This window comes from Pan paniscus, chromosome 7 (genome assembly GCF_029289425.2).
Source record: "Pan paniscus chromosome 7, NHGRI_mPanPan1-v2.0_pri, whole genome shotgun sequence".
Classification (NCBI taxonomy): domain Eukaryota; kingdom Metazoa; phylum Chordata; class Mammalia; order Primates; family Hominidae; genus Pan; species Pan paniscus.
In genome coordinates, this window is record NC_073256.2 from 28993803 (window position 1) to 29013512 (window position 19710).

At 43.8% G+C, this 19710-nt stretch overlaps 1 protein-coding gene and 1 pseudogene across 1 annotated transcript; one reads left to right on the top strand and one right to left on the bottom strand.

Annotated features, from left to right (window-relative positions):
• Positions 1-304: 304 nt before the first annotated feature.
• Positions 305-2892, bottom strand: LOC134730865 (60 kDa heat shock protein, mitochondrial-like; annotated as a pseudogene).
• A 1006-nt stretch (positions 2893-3898) lies between these two features.
• LOC134730866 (defensin beta 4A) lies at positions 3899-6000 on the top strand. Its single transcript, XM_063606546.1, has 2 exons — positions 3899-4182; positions 5864-6000. Exons 1-2 carry the CDS (start codon positions 4125-4127, stop codon positions 5998-6000), a joined length of 195 nt encoding a protein of 64 aa, XP_063462616.1. The 5' UTR covers positions 3899-4124.
• Positions 6001-19710: the final 13710 nt, after the last annotated feature.

The following is a 19710-nucleotide window of genomic DNA, read 5'->3' on the forward strand; positions in this document are numbered from 1 at the left end:
CAGAAAGGCTGCTTAACTTCTCATTTGGTGGTTGCAAGCACTAAAATCCTGATTTTAACAGAATAGACTACTATTCATTTTTACTAAAAAATGCCTCAGTGATTTAAGTTGAAAACAGTACATCAGTACATGGCTCTTGTACTCAGTGTCAGGAATGTACAAGATCTTTCTAGTCAAAAATACAAACTAAATTATCTGTAGGCATGGATGACAGCTGTAAACCATTATGTATTTTGTCAGTTGAAACCAGTAACTGATGGTTATAGTGGTTTCTTAAACATCAGCCAGCCTTTTCTTCATTTTCTCCAACTGACTTCTCTGAAGTTATTGGTGAGGAACACTGCCTTGGGCTTCCTATCACAATTCATTAATAAAGGTAAAGCACTATTCTAGGAATTAGAACAGGCCACCTCCCATTCCACACATTGCACCCATTCCAGGGCTGTTCCCTTCTTTAGGAATTTCTGTGACTACAACAGCTGCTGTAGTTAGTAGAGAGGCCATGCCAGCAGCATCCAATAAAGCAGTTCTCACAACCTTTGTTGGGTCAATAATGTCTTTTTCCACCATATTCATGACATCTCCTAACATAGTATCATAACCAACTTCTGAGGAACTTTGCATAATTTTCTCAGCTATCAAAAATCCATCAATACCTGCATTCTTAGCAATTGTCATTGCTGGAATTTTGAGTGTTCTTTTAATAATTTCTACACCAATTATTTTATCTTCATTAGCTGGAGTGAATGAGTCCAAGGCTGGAATGCATCGAAGCAGGGCACAACCCCATCCCTAAACAATGCCTTCTTCAACAGCAGCTCTTGTAGCATTAAGTGCACCTGTAACTCTGTCTTTCTCTTCATTCACTTCAACATCACTTGTCCCACCAACCTTCAGCACAGCTACTCCATCTGAAAGTTTCTCCATTCAGTTTTTCCTTTTCGTATTCACTAGTTGTGACATCTGACTGGTCAATGATTTCTTGAACACATTTTTCAATTTGAGACTTGTTACCTTTTCCTTTTAAGAGCATGGCATCATCTTTGATCACAGTGACCTCTCCAACTTCTCCTACGTCACGAGGCTGAACGTCTTCAAGATTTAGTGTCAGCCCTCTTCTCCAAACACTGTACCACCAGTAGCAATAACCGTATCTTTAAGCTGGTTCTTTCTATTGTCACCAAACCCTGGAGCTTTGACTGCCACAACCTGAAGACCAACCTTTATCCTATTCAGGATGAGTGTAGTTACAGCTTCTCCATCAATGTCTTCAGCAATTATGACCAAAGGCTTACAGTAAGCATTGGCAATTTCAAGAGCAGGTACAATGGACTGGACACTAGAAATTTTCTTTTCATGCAACAGAACATAGGCATCCTGGAATTCACATTTCTCACCTTTTGATGTATTAATAAAGTATGGAGAAATATATCCTCGGTCAAATTTTCATGCCTTCAATAATTTCTAATTCACCAGTCAGTGTTTTTCCATCCTTTACTGTGATGATGCCCTTTCTTCCAAACTTTTTCATTGCATCAGAGATGATGTTACCAATTTCTTTGTCTCCATTTGCAGAAATTGTAGCAACCTGCGCAATTTCTTCAGGTTTGGTCACCGGTTTAGACTGCTTTTTAAGTTCTGCAATTATAGCATCAACAGCTAACATCATACCTCTCTTGATTTCCACTGGATTAGCACATTTGCTAACCTTCTGGAAGCCTTATTTGGAAATAGAGCATACCAGTACATCAGCAGTGATAGTGCCATCCCCCAGTCTCTTCATTTGTGTTATTGGCAACATCTTGGACAAGTTTAGCTCCAATGCTTTTATATTTATCCTTTAAGTCAATTGACTTTGCATCAGTCACACCATCTTTTGTTACTTTGGGACTTCCCCAGCTATGTTCAATAATTACTGTTCTTCCCTTTGGCCCCATTGTAATGGCTACAGCATCGACAAAAAGTCTACACTTTGAAGCATTAAGGCTCGGACATCAGCACCAAATTTTACATCTTTACCATCACTTCAAGTGAGGTGAGGAGCCAGTAGCCTGGACACTGGTCTCATCTGGTGAAAGACTGTGGGTAATGGAAGCATTTTTGTGGGGTGGTGGCAGGACATGCGCATGGCGAGGCAGGTCATTAGCAGCAAGTGAGAGCTGCCTCTTACGTTCTAAAGGTGACATAGAAAATATACAAAAATAAATAAATAAATTATTAATTTAGGCAGAGCACATAAAGGCTTTATTTCATATTCCATTTCTCTGTATGCTTTCTTCACCAGGAAGAAATAGTTTTAGTGTCAGGAATGAATGAGTCTGCCCCTCAATTCCAGCCTGCTCAACACACAAGGAAACAAAGCCCTGACAATCAGAGTGACTCCCTGGTGACTAAGCTCCAGTCCTGGATGCATATTTGTTTAGCAGTTCTGACAGCATCTGACCCAGCCCTCTCTTTGCATACCCCATCAGAGCCTTCTTCTTTTTTTTTTTCTTTGAGACTGAGTCTTGCTCTGTCGGAAGCGATTCCCGTGCCTCAGCCTCCCAAATACCTGGAATTATAGACGTAAGCCATCATGCCTGGCTAATTTTTGTATTCTTCATGGAAATGGGGTTTTGCCATGTTGGTCAAATTGGTCTCACACTCCTGACCTCATGTGATCCACCTGCCTCAGCCTCCCAAAGTGCTGGGATGACAGGTGTAAGCCACCATGCTAGGCTCAGAAATTTCCTTTTATAAAAATGTCATTAAGGATCTTGGCTGCACAATATTGTTACCAGCTTCCTTTAAATCCACCTCTGGCCTGCCAGGAATCAGGGTTCTTCAGAACCTGATATTTTAAATGAAGAGGTCAGGCAGGTCATGAGGAAAGCCTCATTGTCCCCATGTCTCTGTCACTGCTGTACCCCTGAGACATCACAGACATGGACACTGGGGCCTGCTTGTTTCTCAAACTGCCCTTAGATTGAAAGAGGGAGGAACCAGGATGAATGCCACTCATTTTCCCGAGAAAGGCCCTCTCCTGAATGCCCGGGATGGGGCTCTGTCCATTGCCTGGGGCCGCCAATTGCTACTCTGGGTTACGGAGGAAGGACAGGGTCCTGAGAGACACCAGAGACCTCACACAGCCCTGAAAACATGGGGCTCCTTCAAAAGTGTTTCCCATCACCAACAGGGAGACCACGTGGAGGCCTTGCAGCCCCACTCGGTGCTTCTCCACCAAATCCCAATGGCAGTGAGCTCCCTTCACGCTGACGTCTGTGGAAAGCAGAGAAAGCCCTGGCTCCCAAAGCCCTGAAGTCCTGTGGAGCTGACATTCCCTGAGTGACGGTGTGAATGGAAGGAACTCAAGTGCGGGTGGTAGGCCACCTCCTGGCCCAGGCCTGAGTGAACTCTGAGGGGACACATGTAGTCACAATCCCACCCTCCCATTCTCCTTCTCAGAGGAAGGAAGTGGGCATCCATCTGCCTCATCTCTCTCCCGTGGGGAAGATGGGGAGTTTCAGGGGAACTTTCACATAAATTTCACCAGCTCAGATCTCCTGTGAGGATGGGGCCCACCATGCTCCCGGTGCTGCCAGAGGCCCTGAGCCCCTCCAGGGTCCCTGGGTTTGAGCCAGCCCTGTATCATCCCCAGGAGCTGAATGTCTGAGCAATGGATAGAATTAGATGGAAAGAGCTCTCAATTTGGCCTGAGACTGTCCCCAGATACTCAGGAAAAACAGGACGTCCCACAGAGTGGGCAGCAGGTGAGTGGCAGGTTATAGGTCCTGAGGTTGAGTTTGTTCTCACGTGAGACAGACCCAGCCCCTCACTCCATTCACACACTGGGTTTTAAATGGTTCAAGATAAGATGAATTTTCTGGTCCCAAGAGCAGGAGGAAGGGATTTTCTGGGGTTTCCTGAGTCCAGATTTGCATAAGATCTCCTGAGTGTGCATTGTTCTTTGAGGACCATTCTCTGACTCACCAGGTAAGTGGCTGAATCCTAATCTCTGTAATGAGCATTGCACCCAATACCAGTTCTGAACTCTACCTGGTGACCAGGGACCAGGACCTTTATAAAGTGGAAGGCTTGATGTCCTCCCCAGACTCAGCTCCTGGTGAAGCTCCCAGCCATCAGCCATGAGGGTCTTGTATCTCCTCTTCTCGTTCCTCTTCATATTCCTGATGCCTCTTCCAGGTGAGATGGGCCAGGGAAATAGGAGGGTTAGCCAAATGGAAGAATGGCGTAGAAGTTCTCTGTCTCCTCTCATTCCCCTCCACCTATCTCTCCCTCATCCCTCTCTCTCCTTCCTCTCTCTCTGTGTCCCCTCTATCCTTTTCTCCTGCTTCTCTCTCTTCTTCCCTCTCTCTCTTTTTTTCTGTCTTTCTTTTTCCTCTCTCCCTAGAGCATGTCTTTCTTTCTTTCTCTTTCCTTTCTTCTACCCACACTTTTAGACTGAGTAGACTGAATGCCCTATTTAATTGAACCAAGCATTGCTTCCTTCAATAGAAAAGGAGTTTGAGAACCCAATGGACACCTCACTCGTTCTTCTAAGCCAATATGAAGGAGCCCAGTAGCTTGTAAATCTCATCTCTTCACTGCTTTCCATGCTACAACTGCTAAGACTATGGTTGAAACCTGTTAGGTGACCTTTTAAACAAAAGGCAGAAATTTTGATTTTATCTAAAAAAAGTAGTATAGAATGCCATTTTCTAAATTTTTATATTTAAAGGGTAGATACTGCAACCTAGAGAATTCCAGATAATCTTAAGGCCCAAACTATACTGTGAGAACTACTGCAGCAGACACTCTGCCCCCAGGACTTTTCTGATCAGAGGCCCTGAGAACAGTCCCTGCCACTAGGCCACTGCAGGTTCACAGGACAGGGACAGCCCATTGAAACCAACTTTTAAACCTGGATGCCTAACCTTCATTTTCTCCTTGATATTATGAAAATAAAATAAAAACCATGAAAGGATAAAAGAGGGAGAGTGGAAGGGAAGGATGGAGAAAGGGAAAAAGAAAATTTGAGAATAAATCCTAAAACAATTAATCTAATAGATATCATATTGTGAAATCCTCATTTTACCAATCTTATTTATGAGTCCTGGGTTTTGTGAGAACAATGGGGTTCTGAGAGGCACCACAGACCTCATATTTTCCAAAACCTAGAACAGTATAATGAAGGAAGGCAGGGAGGCAGGGAGGCAGGGAGGCAGGGAGGCAGGGAGGCAGGCAGGCGGGGAGGGAGGGAGGGAAGGAGGGAAGGAGGGAAGGAGGGAGGGATAAAAAAAGAAGAATGAGGTTGAAACCAGGACTTAGATATTAGAAACAAGCCATTACAAAATTTATTTCTATGGTTAATTGTGGTTTTCAACTGTAAGTTACTTGGTGTTAATTTCCTATTAAACAATTTCAGTAAGTTGCATCTTTTTATCCCATCTCAGATCAAATACTTAACAGACTAAATGATTTGAAAAAGCATAAGTTTACTGGCTTGTGTGTGTTAAAATGGAGGTATGGTGGCTTTGATATTATCTTCTTGTGGTGGAGCTGAATTCACAAGAGATCGTTGCTGAGCTCCTACCAGACCCCACCTGGAGGCCCCAGTCACTCAGGAGAGATCAGGGTCTTTCACAATCAGGTTCTACAAAAATAAACATCCCCCAAACCACAGCAGTGCCAGTTTCCATGTCAGAAACTTAGATCCAAATGACTGACTCACGTCTCATTATCATGATGGAAAAGCCCAGGCTTGAGAAAGAAGCCCGCTGCGGATTTACTCAAGGCGATACTGACACAGGGTTTGTGTTTTTCCAACATGAGTTTTGAGTTCTTACATGCTGCTTGCTCTTTTTGTGTGTTTTTTCCCTGTTAGGTGTTTTTGGTGGTATAAGCGATCCTGTTACCTGCCTTAAGAGTGGAGCCATATGTCATCCAGTCTTTTGCCCTAGAAGATATAAACAAATTGGCACCTGTGGTCTCCCTGGAACAAAATGCTGCAAAAAGCCATGAGGAGACCAAGAAACTGCTGTGGCTGATGCGGATTCAGAAAGGGCTCCCTCATCAGAGACGTGCGACATGTAAACCAAATTAAACTATGGTGTCCAAAGATACGGAATCTTTATCCTAGTAATTTTGGTCATTGGGTGATGTTGGTTTGGGCAGGCCATCTCTAATATCCTTGAAACACCTTTTTCTGCTCTCCAGGCAGGGGTCAGAGATGCCACAGTGGGGCTTGGAGTGCTTTCCAGGGTCACAGGCATCTGTATTCTTTGGATTCCTTGACCTTCCCCATTTATTCCCGGCATTTTCCTAAAACGTGTGCTTTGCTCCTCCTGCATCCTCCCCTTGCATGCCCTCACCTACCCCACATCTTCCCTAAAAAAAGCAAGCCCAACTCAAAGACCAGTTCCCTCATGGAATCATAGTGGATCTGCCAAGGGAGGGGATGCCCAGTCCTCTGTTCTTCACAAGGACTCCCTTCTCCTGGCTAAGGTTTCTTATGCAATTATGCCTCCTACGGAGGTGCGTGAATTTTCAATTCTCCATTTAGCTATGAGATTTCTACTAGTGTGGACTTTGTCTTATTCATTTATGTGCTGGCCATTCATAAACTATTTCATTAATTGGATGGCAAAATGCAGTTGTACAAGGGTTTCCTTACATACAAACTTAATAGGATCCAAGTAAATGCTGTTAAAAACAAGTCTCTTTGAGGGCACAATTAAATGAGGACAATATGGCATGGGACACAAGCAGAGGGGAGCAAACCTCAAGAAGAAAGACGCATCGACTCTAAGGGGGAGCATCAAGATAGCTCCCTGGCCCTGCTCTCTCTCCTTGGGAGGGTTTGGTCCTTAAATCATGAACTCTGTGGGTGTATCCTAGACGCATAAGAAGCTCTCTATTTCTTCACATTAGCTCTGCACTGAATGTGCATATCATCTACGTCTGGGAAAATGCACCTTAGTTCCAAAATAATCCATTGTCTTTCCTAATCTCAAGATTGAAAAAAGTAACCAGACCCTGTTAGAGTAAAAGCATTTTTATCTGGATATAGATTTTATCCAGACGTGATGACAGAGCCAGGACTAGGGCGAAGCGAGGGAGGCTCTGGCCTCAGGTATAAAATGTAAGCACTAAGATATCCTGTACTTAAGATAGATGATCTTATAATGCGATAGATTTTTAAAAAATAATATTCATGAAAAAATCACCATAATTAACAAACTCTCCAAAATTTAAATCAAGACAGGGTCTAATCCTGTGATTGTCCAACTCAGTTGCACTCACCTACCTTGATGCCAGGATAGTCAGACCCTGCCTTTATTTAGTCATTTAATATTCATTGTGTATACATTGTTATTTTGAATAAATTAGTGGATTTCTTGATTCCTGGAAGCATATATCATTTGACTGTATAAAAGAAGTGAAGCTTCACACACACACAAAAAGTAAAAGTCACCATGACAATGACATTCATTCCTATGTTCTAGGGGAAACAGCACAACTCTCTTAGGAAGAAACTCTCCTTTTATTTAAGAAGGCCCTTTAATGGCTGTTTAGGTCTTGGAAGATAGGACACCTGACTGCATCTGTGAAATAGAGATACAATTCATAAGCGCTAAATCATTCTACAGTTCTAAAAATAAAATGTTAAAGGTTTCTTGGCCCTCAGAGATTAACAATGAAAGGAATTCTGGGTTCCAAAAGAGCAGGTATACCTGTAACATCAGGGCACAAAGTAGTCTGTAGAGGTTATTACCAAGAGTGGCTGAACTCTTTAGCCAGAATGCACTCTGATTTCTATTCTTATTTTTAACAGTTCTGTGCATTAACCACCGTCATTATCCTTACGTTTTTGCAAAACTGTGTCTCAATCAATGGCTGTGTATTTGAAAATTCTTGGAAAAGGGGGAAAGCCTCAGTAATTCTTAATGCGAAGCTACAAAGAAAATGGGTAGTTGGTTGTAGGAGTGAGGTGGAGGTGGCCAGAGAATGTCACACAGAAGACAGAAATAAGAATTTGCACAAGATATTAGGAGCATAAGCACCTGTAGGGAGTTCTGAGAAACATTTGGCTGTCTACACTAATGAGGAATGGGAGCTGGAGCTGTTTAATTTGGATGGTCAAAAATAGGATAACTCCGGGAGTTTACAGAATTCACAGAATCCATTCCAAACAAGTGAGCTTGCAAGTCATACTCTAAGTCCCTGAACCTGTGAACTCATGACATAACAGAACAAAATTGTTCCCATTTCATCGTGCCTGAAGACTCATAAGAAAAAAAAGGTATTAATTTTAAATACTGAAGCTCATTCATCATTTTATTGAATTCACCTGGCTACAAAATTAGCAACTGATCTTGTTCCAACTATATTTAAAGCAGATGAAGAAACTCTCCAAAGAACAGGGTTTGTCTGTGACTAGTCTAGGTAGAGTTTACTTTCGACACATCCTCTTGGTGTTTTCAGAGCTTTTTGAATATGTGGAATAATATCATTGCTTTGAGCAGATTTTCAGCCATTAGTTCTTCAGTTATTGCTGCTGTCCCTCTCTCCTTTCTCTTCCTGGAAATAGAATTGTCTAGATAGATAGAGAATTGGTCCAAAAGTAATTGTGGTTTTTGCCTTTAAAGGTAATGGCAAAAACTGCAATTACTTTTGCACCAACCATACGTATGTACACAAACACATATGCAATATGTGTGTATTGCATATATATTCAATACAAACACACAGACACACATATACAAAGCATCCTTTTACTGTGTCTTCACATATACATTTATGCCATTTTTTGTATTTTTCATTATTTTATATCTCTGCACTTCAACCTGAAAATTTTCCACTGACTTGTATTCTTACTTTTTTTTTTTTTTTTTGAAACAGAGCCTTGCTCTGTCACCCAGGCTGGAGTAAAGTGGTGTGATCTCAACTCAACTGCAACCTCTGCTTCCCAGGTTCAAGCAATTCTCCTGCCTCAGCCTTCTGAGTAACTGGGATTACAGGTGCCCTCTACCACATCCAGTTAATTTTTTTTTTTTTTTGTATTTTTGGTAGAGATAGAATATCACCATGTTGGCCAGCCTGGTCTTGAACTCCTGGCCTCAAGTGATTCGCCTGCCTTGGCCTCTCAAAGTGTTGGGATTACAGGCATGAGCCACCGCGCCCAGCCCACTGACCTGTGTTTTAATTCTTGGATCCTCTACTCTGCTCTGGTCACTTTGCTATTAATCCCATCTATTGTGATATTGACTTCACATATTGTATCAAGTACTAGAATTCAATTATTTAATATTTTTACATAAGACAGGAGAGTCTATTCAAAAATGAAAAGGGTCAGACATGTTTCAGATGCCCCAGCCTTCTTGGGATATGGGCTTTTTCATGCTAACATCTGTCTCTTAATGAATCCAAAATGGAGGAGTGTTTGCTTTTAAAAGAATACATTTCAGTGAAGGTCTTGATCAAAGAGAGATAATTAAAAAAACACTAAAGAAACATCAAAAAGATCTAATTGTAGGGTATCTGGGGAATGATAACACATCCAGGAAACTTTTTCTGAGAGACCTGTGATAGAACCTTAAATGTACTTTTCTTTGTTTTGCTCTCATATGTGAGCAACTTAGAAGAAACATGTATTTGTTTGTATTAATCCTACATGACTAGGGTTGACAGATTTAGCAAATAAAAGTATAGGGACACTCAGTTAAATGTGAGTTTTAGATAAACAACATCCAGTTTATTGTGGCATTATCTATCTCATACTATTTGGGATTAAATACACTAAAAAGTTCTTCATGGTTTTTCTGAAAGCCAAATTGAACTTGGCCTCCTATATTCATCTAATAACACTATGAATCACTGAAAACATTTTTTCTTTAAAGATATTTTTCTTGGCGAAAGTATTTATTACATCACTGAATTTTATTTTACTAGGTGTAGCAGGCGTAATAACGGCATCCCAAAGATGTCCATGTCCTTATCCCTAGAACCTGGGATTATGTTACACTTTACGGCAAATAAGAACTAAGACAGCAGATAGAATAGTTGGCTAATATGCTGACTTTAAAACCGGGAGATTAACTTAGATCATGTGAATGAGACCAACGTAATCCAAGAATCCTTAAATGTGGAAAAGAAAGGCAGAACAGTCAGTGTCTGGGTGATGCGATGTGGGAAAGACTCAACAGCCATTGCTGGATTTGAAGATGAAGGAAGGATCCACAAACCAAGGAACATGGGCAGCCTCTCAGATTTGAAAAGGCAAAGAAGAAAAAAAAAAAAAAAAAAGGAAAGCAAACAGCTTCTTAGAACCTCTGGAAAGGAACAAGGTCCTACGGACACTTTGATTTTTCATGTTTGATCCCCCAAACAGCAAGATAATTTGTGTTGGTTTAGGTCACTAAGCTTACGACAATTTGCTTAGAAACAGAACACAAATACAATTGCTCCTCAGTATCCATGGGGGATTGGTTCCAGGGCCCCCTGTGTATACCAAATGCCTCAGATGCTCAAGTCCCTGATATAAAAGAGTAGTAATTTCATATAATCTTCACACTCCTTGCATATACTTTAAATCATTCCTAGATTTCTTGTAACACTGAACACAATGTAAATGCTAAATAAGTAGGAGTTATGCTGTATTTCCTAGAAAATAATGGCAAGAGAAAAAGGCCTGTGCATGCTCAATTCAGACACAATGTTTTCGTAGAATGTTTCCTGATGTGGAACACACGAACAGGAAGGGCCTACTGGTTTCAAATTATAAACTGAGCACAAAATTAGTAACACAAAAAAGCTAAGGCTACATTTCTGTAATGGAGAACAAAGATGAAAACCTACCAACATTTTACGGAATTTTATGTATATCTTTCTCAAATTCTGAAGGCTTATATGAAAAGACAATGAGGCTCTCGGGAAGAAGGGACAAAGACTGAAAAAGTTGAGCCTGTTCCTCAGTTTCCATCCAAACGGACTCACTGCTATGGGAATTGCCCTCCTACAGTAGACAAGATGGAACTAGTCAGCAGGTGTGAGACAGCTGTGTTCACATATTGGATAATAAGCAATGCAACAAACAAATAAAGTAGGATGTCCTTTTGCCCCTAGCTCTCTATAGGGCCAGGTTACAGGCCACAGCACAGGGAGGAAGACTCACATGGAGACCAGCACGCTGTAGCATTGAGGAGACCAAGGTCCAAGCTCACACAGCACGATACGCCCTGTGTCAGTCTGTGTGTGTTGCTCTAAAGGAATACCTGAGGTGGGATAATACTTCAGGAAAGGAAGTTATTTGGCTCACTATTTTTGGCTGTGTGAGAAGCATGGTGCCTGCATCCGCTCCTTGTTAGGACTCCATAAGCCTTCAGTCATAGTGGAAAGACAAGTGGGAGCAGGAATATCACGTGGTAAGAGTGGAGCGAGAGGGTGCAAGGAGGTCCCAGACTCTTTTAAACAACTACATGTTGTATGAACTCGGAGCAAGAACTCACTCATTTTTGTGATGAAAGCAGTTAGTCATTCATTAGGGTTTCACCCCCACAACCCAAACACTTCCCACCAGATTCCACTTCCAACACTGAGGATTAGATTTCAGCAGGAGGTTTCGAGGGGACAAACATCTGAAAAATATTATTCTTCCTCTGGCCCCTCAAATCTCATGTCCTTCTCACATTGCAAAATGCAATCATCCCTTCCCAATCACTCCCCAAAGTTTTAACTACTTCCAGCATTAACTTAATCAAAAGTCCAAAATTCAAAATCTCATCCCCTGAGACTCAAATTCCTTCCGCCTTTTAGCCTGTACTATCAAAAACAAGTTATGTACTTTCACGTTACAATGATGGTACAGGCATTGGCTAAACACTACCATTCTAAAAGGCAGAAATTGGCCAATAAAAGGGATTACAGGCCCCACACATGTCAGAAACTCAGCAGGGCAGCTATTAAACCTCAAAGTTCCAAAATAATTCTTGATTCCATGTCCTTTATTCTGCTGTGAGGGTGGGCTCTGAAGACCTTGGGCTGCTCTGCCCCTGTGGCTTTACAGGGTGCAGCCCACATGGCTCCTGTCACAGGTCAGAATCTGATGCCCATGGCTCTTCCATGCTGAGGGTACAAGCTGTCAACGGTGCTACTATTCTCAGGTCTGGAGGGCAGTGTTCCCCTTCCCTCAGCTCCACTAGGCAATGCCCCACTGGGGACACTGTGTGGGGAATCCAACCCCACGTTTCCCCTTAGCACTGCCCTGGTAGAGTTTTTCTCTTGGTACTCTCCCTCGGCAGCAGTTTTCTGCCTGGAGAACCAGACTTTGCCACACATCCTCTGAAATCTCAGTGGAAGCTGCCAAGCCTCCTTCCTTTTTGCACTCTGCAGACTTGCAGGCTTAGCACCACATGAACGCTGCCAAGACGTTCTGGCTTTCACCCACTGAAGCAGTGGCCAATCTGTACATTAGGCCCTTTGAGCTGAGGCTGGAGGCTGGGCAGCCAGGATGTGTCTTGAGGCTGAGCAGGGCAGCTGTGCCTGGGTCTGGCCACTGAAACCATTCTTTCCTCCTAGGCCTGTGGGCTGTGGTGGGAGGGAATGCCTCAAAGTTTTCAAAAATGCCTTATAAGCCCTTTCCCCATTGTCTTGGCTATTAGCACTTGGCTCCTTCTCAGTCATGCACATCTCTCTAGCAAGTGGTTTCTCCACAGCCCCTTACAGCCCTCTTCTGAAAATGCTTTTTCTTTCTCTACTAAATTTCTAGGCTGCAAATTTTCCACATTTTTATGCTTTGCTTCTTTCATGCGCGTCCGTGTGAAGAGACCACCAAACAGGCTTTGTGTGAGCAACATGGCTGTTTATTTCACCTGGGTGCAGGCGGGCTGAGTCTGAAAAGAGAGTCAGCAAAGGGAGATAAGGATGGGGCCATTTTATAGGATTTGGGTAGGTAAAGGAAAATTACAGTCAAAGGGGTTTTGTTCTCTGGTGGGCAGGAGTGGGGGTTGCAAGGTGCTCAGTGGGATTGCTTTTTGAGCCAGGATGAGCCAGGAAAAGAACTTTCACAAGGTAATGTCATCACTAAAGGCAAGGACCGGCCATTCACACTTCTTTTGTGGTGGAATGTCATCCGTTAAGTTGGGGCAGGGCATATTCACTTCTTTTGTGATTCTTCAGTTACTTCAGGCCATCTGGGCATGTGCGTGCAAGTCACAGGGGATGCGATGGCTTGGCTTGGGCTAAGAGGCCTGACATTCCTGCCTTCTTATATTAATAAGGAAAATAAAACAAAATAGTGTTGAAGTGTTGGGGCGGTGAAAATTTTTGGGGGGTGGTATGGAGAGAGAATGGGCGATGTTTCTCAGGGCTGCTTCAAGCGGGATTAGGGGCGGCGTGGGAATCTAGAGTGGGAGAGATTAAGCTGAAGGGAGGTCTTGCGGTAAGGCGTGATATTGTGGTGATGTAAGAAGAAACATTTGTCATGTAGAATTATTGGTGATGGCCTGGATACGCTTTTGGATGAATTGAGAAACTAAATGGAATAACAGAAGGAGAAAAACAGGTATAAAAGGTCTAAGAATTGGGACGACTCAGGATATCTGATTAGAGAGTGCCTAAGGAGACTCATCATAGTCCTCCCAGCAAAGATTATTTATTTACTTCAAGAGTTAAAAGCGGCAGTTTGGGGATAGCAGCAGGAGATATCAGCTGTGATGGCTTGGAAAAACTGTGTAAAATGGCAGTGTAAACAAGAGCAGGGCATGTATGAGTAGTTGAGAACGGTGAATAGGAGTATGACTAGACAGAAGATAGTAGGGATGACAAGTTTTTTGGGGCACAGTTTAAGTTGGTCTGGTGTCTGGAATGAGACTGGGGCCTAATAAAAAGGAGCATCTATACAGGAGCTTAAATGGGCTGTACCCTGTAGCATTCCGAGGACAGGCCTGAATTCTGAGATGGGAAAGTGCTAAAAGTATTGTCCAGTCCTTTTTGGTGGCTGAGCTTGGTGAGGTGTGTTTTTAAAAGACTTTTAGTCCATTCTACTTTTCTTGAAGATGGAGGACTGTAAGGGATATAAAGGTTTCACTGAATACTAAGAGCCTGAAAAACTGCTTGGCTGATTTGACTAATAAAGGCTCATCTGTTATCAGACTGTATGGAGGTGGGAAGGCTAAACTGAGAAATTATGTCTGACAGAACCAAAGAAATGACTGTGGTGGCCTTCTCAGACCCTGTAGGAAAGGCCTCTACCTATCCAGTGAAAGTATCTACCTAGACTAAGAGGTATTTTAGTTATCTGACTCAGGGCATGTTGAGTAAAGCTAACTTGCCAGTCCCGGGTGGGGCAAATCCTCGAGCTTGATGTGTAGGGAAGGGAGGGGGCCTGAATAATCCCTGAGGAGTAGTAGAATAGCAGATGGAACACTGAGAAGTTATTTCCTTCCTTGAGGATAGATTTCCACGATGGAAAGGAAATAACAGGTTCTAAGAGGCGGGCTAGTGGCTTGTACTATAGTATAACCTGCTTTTGCTGGTGTGTGGCAATTAGGCCTGGTGGAACTGCCATCAATAAATCAAGCGTGATCAGGGTGAGGAACAGGAAAGAAGCAAATATGGGGAAATGGGGTGAATATCAGGTGGATCAGAGAGATACAGTCATGGGGGTCAGGTGTGGTATCAGGAATAATGTGGGAGGCCAGATTGAAGTCCGGGCCAGGAACAATGGTAACTGTGGGACTTAAAGAGTGAGTACAGCTGAAGGAGCCGGGGAGCAGAAAGTATATAAGTCAGGTATGAGGAAGAAAATAGATTTTGGAAGTTATGAGAACTGTAGAGAGGGAGTTGAGCATAGTTTGTGATTTTGAGGGCCTCTATAACTATTAAAGCAGTGGCAGCCACTGCACACAGACATGAGGGCTAGACTAAAACAGTAAGGTCAAGTTGTTTGCACAGAAAGGCTACAGGGTGCTGTCCTGGCTCTTGTGTAAGAATTCTGACTGCACTAACTATGCCTAGGAAGGAAAGGAGTTGTTTTGTAAGGGATTGTGGTTTGGGAGATTAATCGGACATGATCAGCAGGGAAAGAACATATGTTTTCATGAGAACTATGCTGAGATAGGTAACAGATGAGGATGACATTTGGGCTTGACTGAAGTAATGGGGGCTGTCTATGAAGCCTTGCGGCAGTACAGCCTAGGTAATTTGCTGAGCCTGATGGGTGTCAGGGTCAGTCTAAGTGAAAGCGAAGAGAGGTTGGGACAAGGGGTGCAGGGGAATAGTGAAAAAGCATCTTTAAGATCAAGCACAGAATAGTGAGTTGTGGAGGAAGGTATTGAGGACAAAAGAGTGTACGGGTTGGACACCACAGGGGGGATAGGCAAACCAATTTGGTTGATAAGGTGCAGATCCTGAACTAACTTGTAAGGCTTGTCTGGTTTTAGGACAGGTAAAATGGGGGAATTGTGAGGAGAGTTTATAGGATTTAAAAGGCCATGCTGTAGCAGGTGAGTGATAACAGGCTTTAATCTTTTTAAAGCATGCTGCGGGATGGGATATTGGTGTTGAGTGGGGTAAGAGTGATTAGGTTTTAATGAGATGGTAAGGGGTGCATGATCGGTCGCCAAGGAGGGAGTAGAGGTAGCTTATACTTGTGGGTTAAGGTCGGGGGTTACAAGAGGACGCAAAGGAGACTTTGGATTGGGAAGAAGGGCGGCCATGAGATATAGCTGTAGTCCAGGAATAGTCAGGGAAGCAGATAATTTAGTTAAATTGTCTCGGCCTAATAAGGGAACTGGGCAGGTGGGGATAACTAAAAAGGAGTGCTTAAAAGAGTATTGTCTAAGTTGGCACCAGAGTTGGGGAGTTTTAAGAGGTTTAGAAGCCTGGCCATCAATACTCACAAGAGTTATGGAGTCAAGGGAAACAGGCCCTTGAAAAGAAGGTAATGTGGAGTGGGTAGCCACCGTAATGATTAAGAAGGGGACGGAATTACCCGCCACTGTGAGAGTTACTCGAAGTTCGGCGTCCGTGATGGTCTAGGGGGCTTCCGAGGCGATCGGGCAGTGTCAGTCTTCAGCCACTAAGCGGAGAAGATCTCTGAAGGAGTCAGTCAGAGAGCCTTGGGCCAGAGTTCCAGGGGCTGTGGGAATGGCTGCCAGGTGAGTTGAACAGTCCGGTTTTCAGTGGGGTCCCACACAGATGGGACGCGGCTTAGGAGGAATCCCGGGCTGTGGGCATTCCTTGGCCCAGTGGCCAGATTTTGGCCTATGTAGCAAGCTCCTGGGGGAGGAGGTTCTGGAGGACTGCCTGGCTGCTGTGATTCAGGCATTTGGAAGTTCTTGTGTGCTGGAGATGTGGCTGGGGTTTGTCTCACAGTGGAGGCAATGAATTGCAACTTTTTTCTGTTATTGTACACCTTGAAGGTGAGGTTAATTAAGTCCTGTTGTGGGGTTTGAGGGCCAGATTCCAATTTTTGGAGTTTTATTTAATGTTGGGAGCAGATTGGGTAATAAAATGTATATTGAGAATAAGACGGCCTTTTGACATTTTAGGGTCTAGGGCTGTAAAGCATCTCAGGGTTGCTGCCAAATGAGCCATGAACTGGGCTGGGTTTTTATATTTGATGAAAAAGAGCCTAAACGCTTCTGATTTGGGATAAAGAAAAAGGAGCATTAACCTTGACTATGTCTTTGGCTCCAGCCACCTTTTTAAGAGTAAATTGCTGGGCAGGTGGAGGAGGGCTAGTCACGGAAGGAAACTGTAAGCCGGACCAGGTGTGAGGAGGGGAGGTGATAAAAAGATTATAGGGTGGAGGAGCAGAGGCTGAGGAAGAATTGGGATGTAGCTTGGCCTGGTGAGGAGCAGCCTGGGGAGGAAGGGAGATGTCAGATTGGTCTGTAGAAAAGGAAGATTAGAAAGACTCAGCGACACTTGGGGTTGGTACTGAGGGGACAGGCGGGAGGGAAAGAATGAAGATTTGGTATGAGTTGCACTGGGCACAGAGACTAGGAGGGACTGATGTGTGAAAGAATGCCTGGACATCAGGCACCTGAGACCATTTGCCTATTTTACAACAAGAATTATTTAGATCTTGTAGGATGGAAAAATTCAAAGTGCCATTTTCTGGCTATTTGGAACTACTGTCGAGTTTGTATTGGGGTCAAGTGGCATTGCAGAAGAATATAAGGCATTTAGGTTTTAGGTCAGGTGTGACTTGAAGAGGTTTTAAGTTTTTGAGAACACAGGCCAAGGGAGTAGAAGGAAGAATGGAGCATGGAAGGTTGCCCATAGTGAAGGAAGCAAGCCTAGAGAAAAGAGAGAGTAGAGAAATGGAAGGAAGGGGTTTGGGGGTTCTTACCTTCCAGAAAAGTGGGAAAAGGGGTTGGGGCACAGAGATAAGAGGTCAGGGCATGGAAATAAGGGATTGGGGTGCAGAGATATGAGGTTGAGGCACTGAAATAAGGGATTGGGGCACAGAGATAAGAGGTTAGGGTGCAGAAATAAGGGATTGAGGCACAGAGATAAGAGGTCGGAGTGCAGAAATAAGGGATTGGGGTGTAGAGATAAGAGGTTGGGGCATGGAAATAAGGGATTGGGGTGCAGAGATAAGAGGCTGGGGCGTGGAAATAAGGGATTGGGTGTTCTTGCCCCATAGAAAAGCGGGACTTGCCGCTAAGGGTGAAGGAGAAGGGGTTGAGGGGTACTTGCCCCTCTCCCAGAAAAGCAGAGAAGGGGTAGAGACAAGGCGAGAAGGAGTTGAGGTACTTGCCCCTTCCCCAGAAAAGCGGGAATTGCCGCTAAGGGTGAAGGACCAAGGCAGGTGTTCCTGCATGGTCAGACACCCTTGAAACGTGGGTGTATAATCAGAGAGGCATCCCTGCAATGATTAAACACCAAGGGCAGGCTGCCTTCCCAGTCCGTGACCAGTGCCGGAGTTTTGGGTCCATGGAAAAAATGTGTCTCCTTTGTCTCTTCCAGAAAATGAAAGGAATTGAAATTAAGAGAAGGGAGAGATTGAAGAGTGGAGAGGAGAAAGTGGTTGAGGGACAGTGAGAGAGGTTGCAGGAGAGAGTAAGAAGAGGCCGCTTACCTGATTTAAAATTGGTGAGATGTTCCTTGGGCTGGTCGGTCTGAGGACCTGAGGTCATAGGTGGATCTTCTCACAGAGCAAAAAACAGGAGTACAGGGGATTGATCTCCCAAGGGAGGTCCCCCGATCCAAGTCACGGCACCAAATTTCATGTGCGTCCGTGTGAAGAGACCACCAAACAGGCTTTGTGTGAGCAACATGGCTGTTTATTTCACCTGAGTGCAGGCGGGCTGAGTCCAAAAAGGGATTCAGTGAAGGGAGAAAAGGGTGGGGCTGTTTTATAGGATTTGGGTAGGTAAAGGAAAAATACAGTCAAAAGGGGTTTGTTCTCTGGCGGGCAGGAGTAGGGGTTGCAAGGTGCTCAGTGGGGGTGCTTTTTGAGACAGGATGAGCCAGGAAAAGGACTTTCACAAGGTAATGTCATCACTTAAGGCAAGGACCGGCCATTTACACTTCTTTTGTGGTGGAATGTCATCTGTTAAGGTGGGGCAGGGCATATTCACTTCTTTTGTGATTCTTCAGTTACTTCAGGCCATCTGGGCGTATACGTGCAAGTCACAGGGGATGCGATGGCTTGGCTTGGGCTGAGACGCCTGACAGCTTCTCCTTTAAGTATAAGTTCCAAATTTAAAGCATTTCTTTGCTCCTGTATCTTATTGCAAGCTTGTAGAAGCAGCTACATATCTTGAATACTTTGCTCCTTGGAAATTACTTAGACCAGATGCTCTAGCTAATCACTCTAAAGTTCAACTTTCCACAAATCCCTAGGACGTGAACACAATGCAGCCAAGCTCTTGACTGGGGTGTAACAATGGGGACCCTTGCTCTAATTCCCAGTAACTTCCACTTTTCCATCTAACAACTTGATAGCCTGGACTTCACTGTCCATATCTCTGTGAGCATTTTGGTCACGTACATTTAACAAGTTTCTAAAGAGTTCCAAACTTTCCCTCATCTTCCTATCTTTTGCTGGGCCCTACAAACTCTTTCAACCTCTGCCAGTACCCAGTGACAAAGCCACTTCCATATTTTCAGCTGTCTTTACAGCAATGCCCCCTGCACAGTACCAATTTTCTGTGTCAGTTTGTTTTTACTCCTATAAAGGAATACCTAATGCTGGGTAATTCATAAGGAAAAGAAGTTTATTTTGGCTCCTTATTCTGTAGGCTGTATGAGTAGCATGGTGACATCATCTACTCCTTTTGAGGCCTCAGAAGGCTTCCTTTTGTGTAGGAAGGGGAAGGGGGAGCAGGAGTATCACAAGCCAGGAGAAGGAGCCAGAGTTGGGGAGGTGCCACACTGTGTGAAACAACCAGATCTCCCATGACTCAAAGAAGGAACTCACAGATTATCTCCAGGACAGCACCAAGCCATTCATGAGGGATCCACCCCAATGACCCCAACACCTCCTGCCAGGTCCCACCTCCAAGACTGGGGATTACATTTCAACATAGTATTTGGAAAGTACAAACATCCAACCTGTATCAGACCCCAATTTCCAGTGCATATATCAGAGAGTGGGCTACTGAAAGGAAGCATTGATCTTGAGTGTTGGAGAAGAGAAGAATGCCTTCACTCTTGGGCTATGTTATGATGTGTGCACACTTGGGCTAAGACTTCCCCAGGCCAGAAAAAAGTAAAAAC

What these genes read in the sequence shown, in the direction of transcription:
- LOC134730866 (XM_063606546.1), top strand. Translation starts at nt 4,125, where the DNA reads ATGAGGGTCTTGTATCTCCTCTTCTCGTTCCTCTTCATATTCCTGATG. An exon ending in ATTCCTGATGCCTCTTCCAG is followed by an intron (nt 4,183 to 5,863) that starts GTGAGATGGGCC and finishes TTTCCCTGTTAG; the next exon opens with GTGTTTTTGGTGGTATAAGC.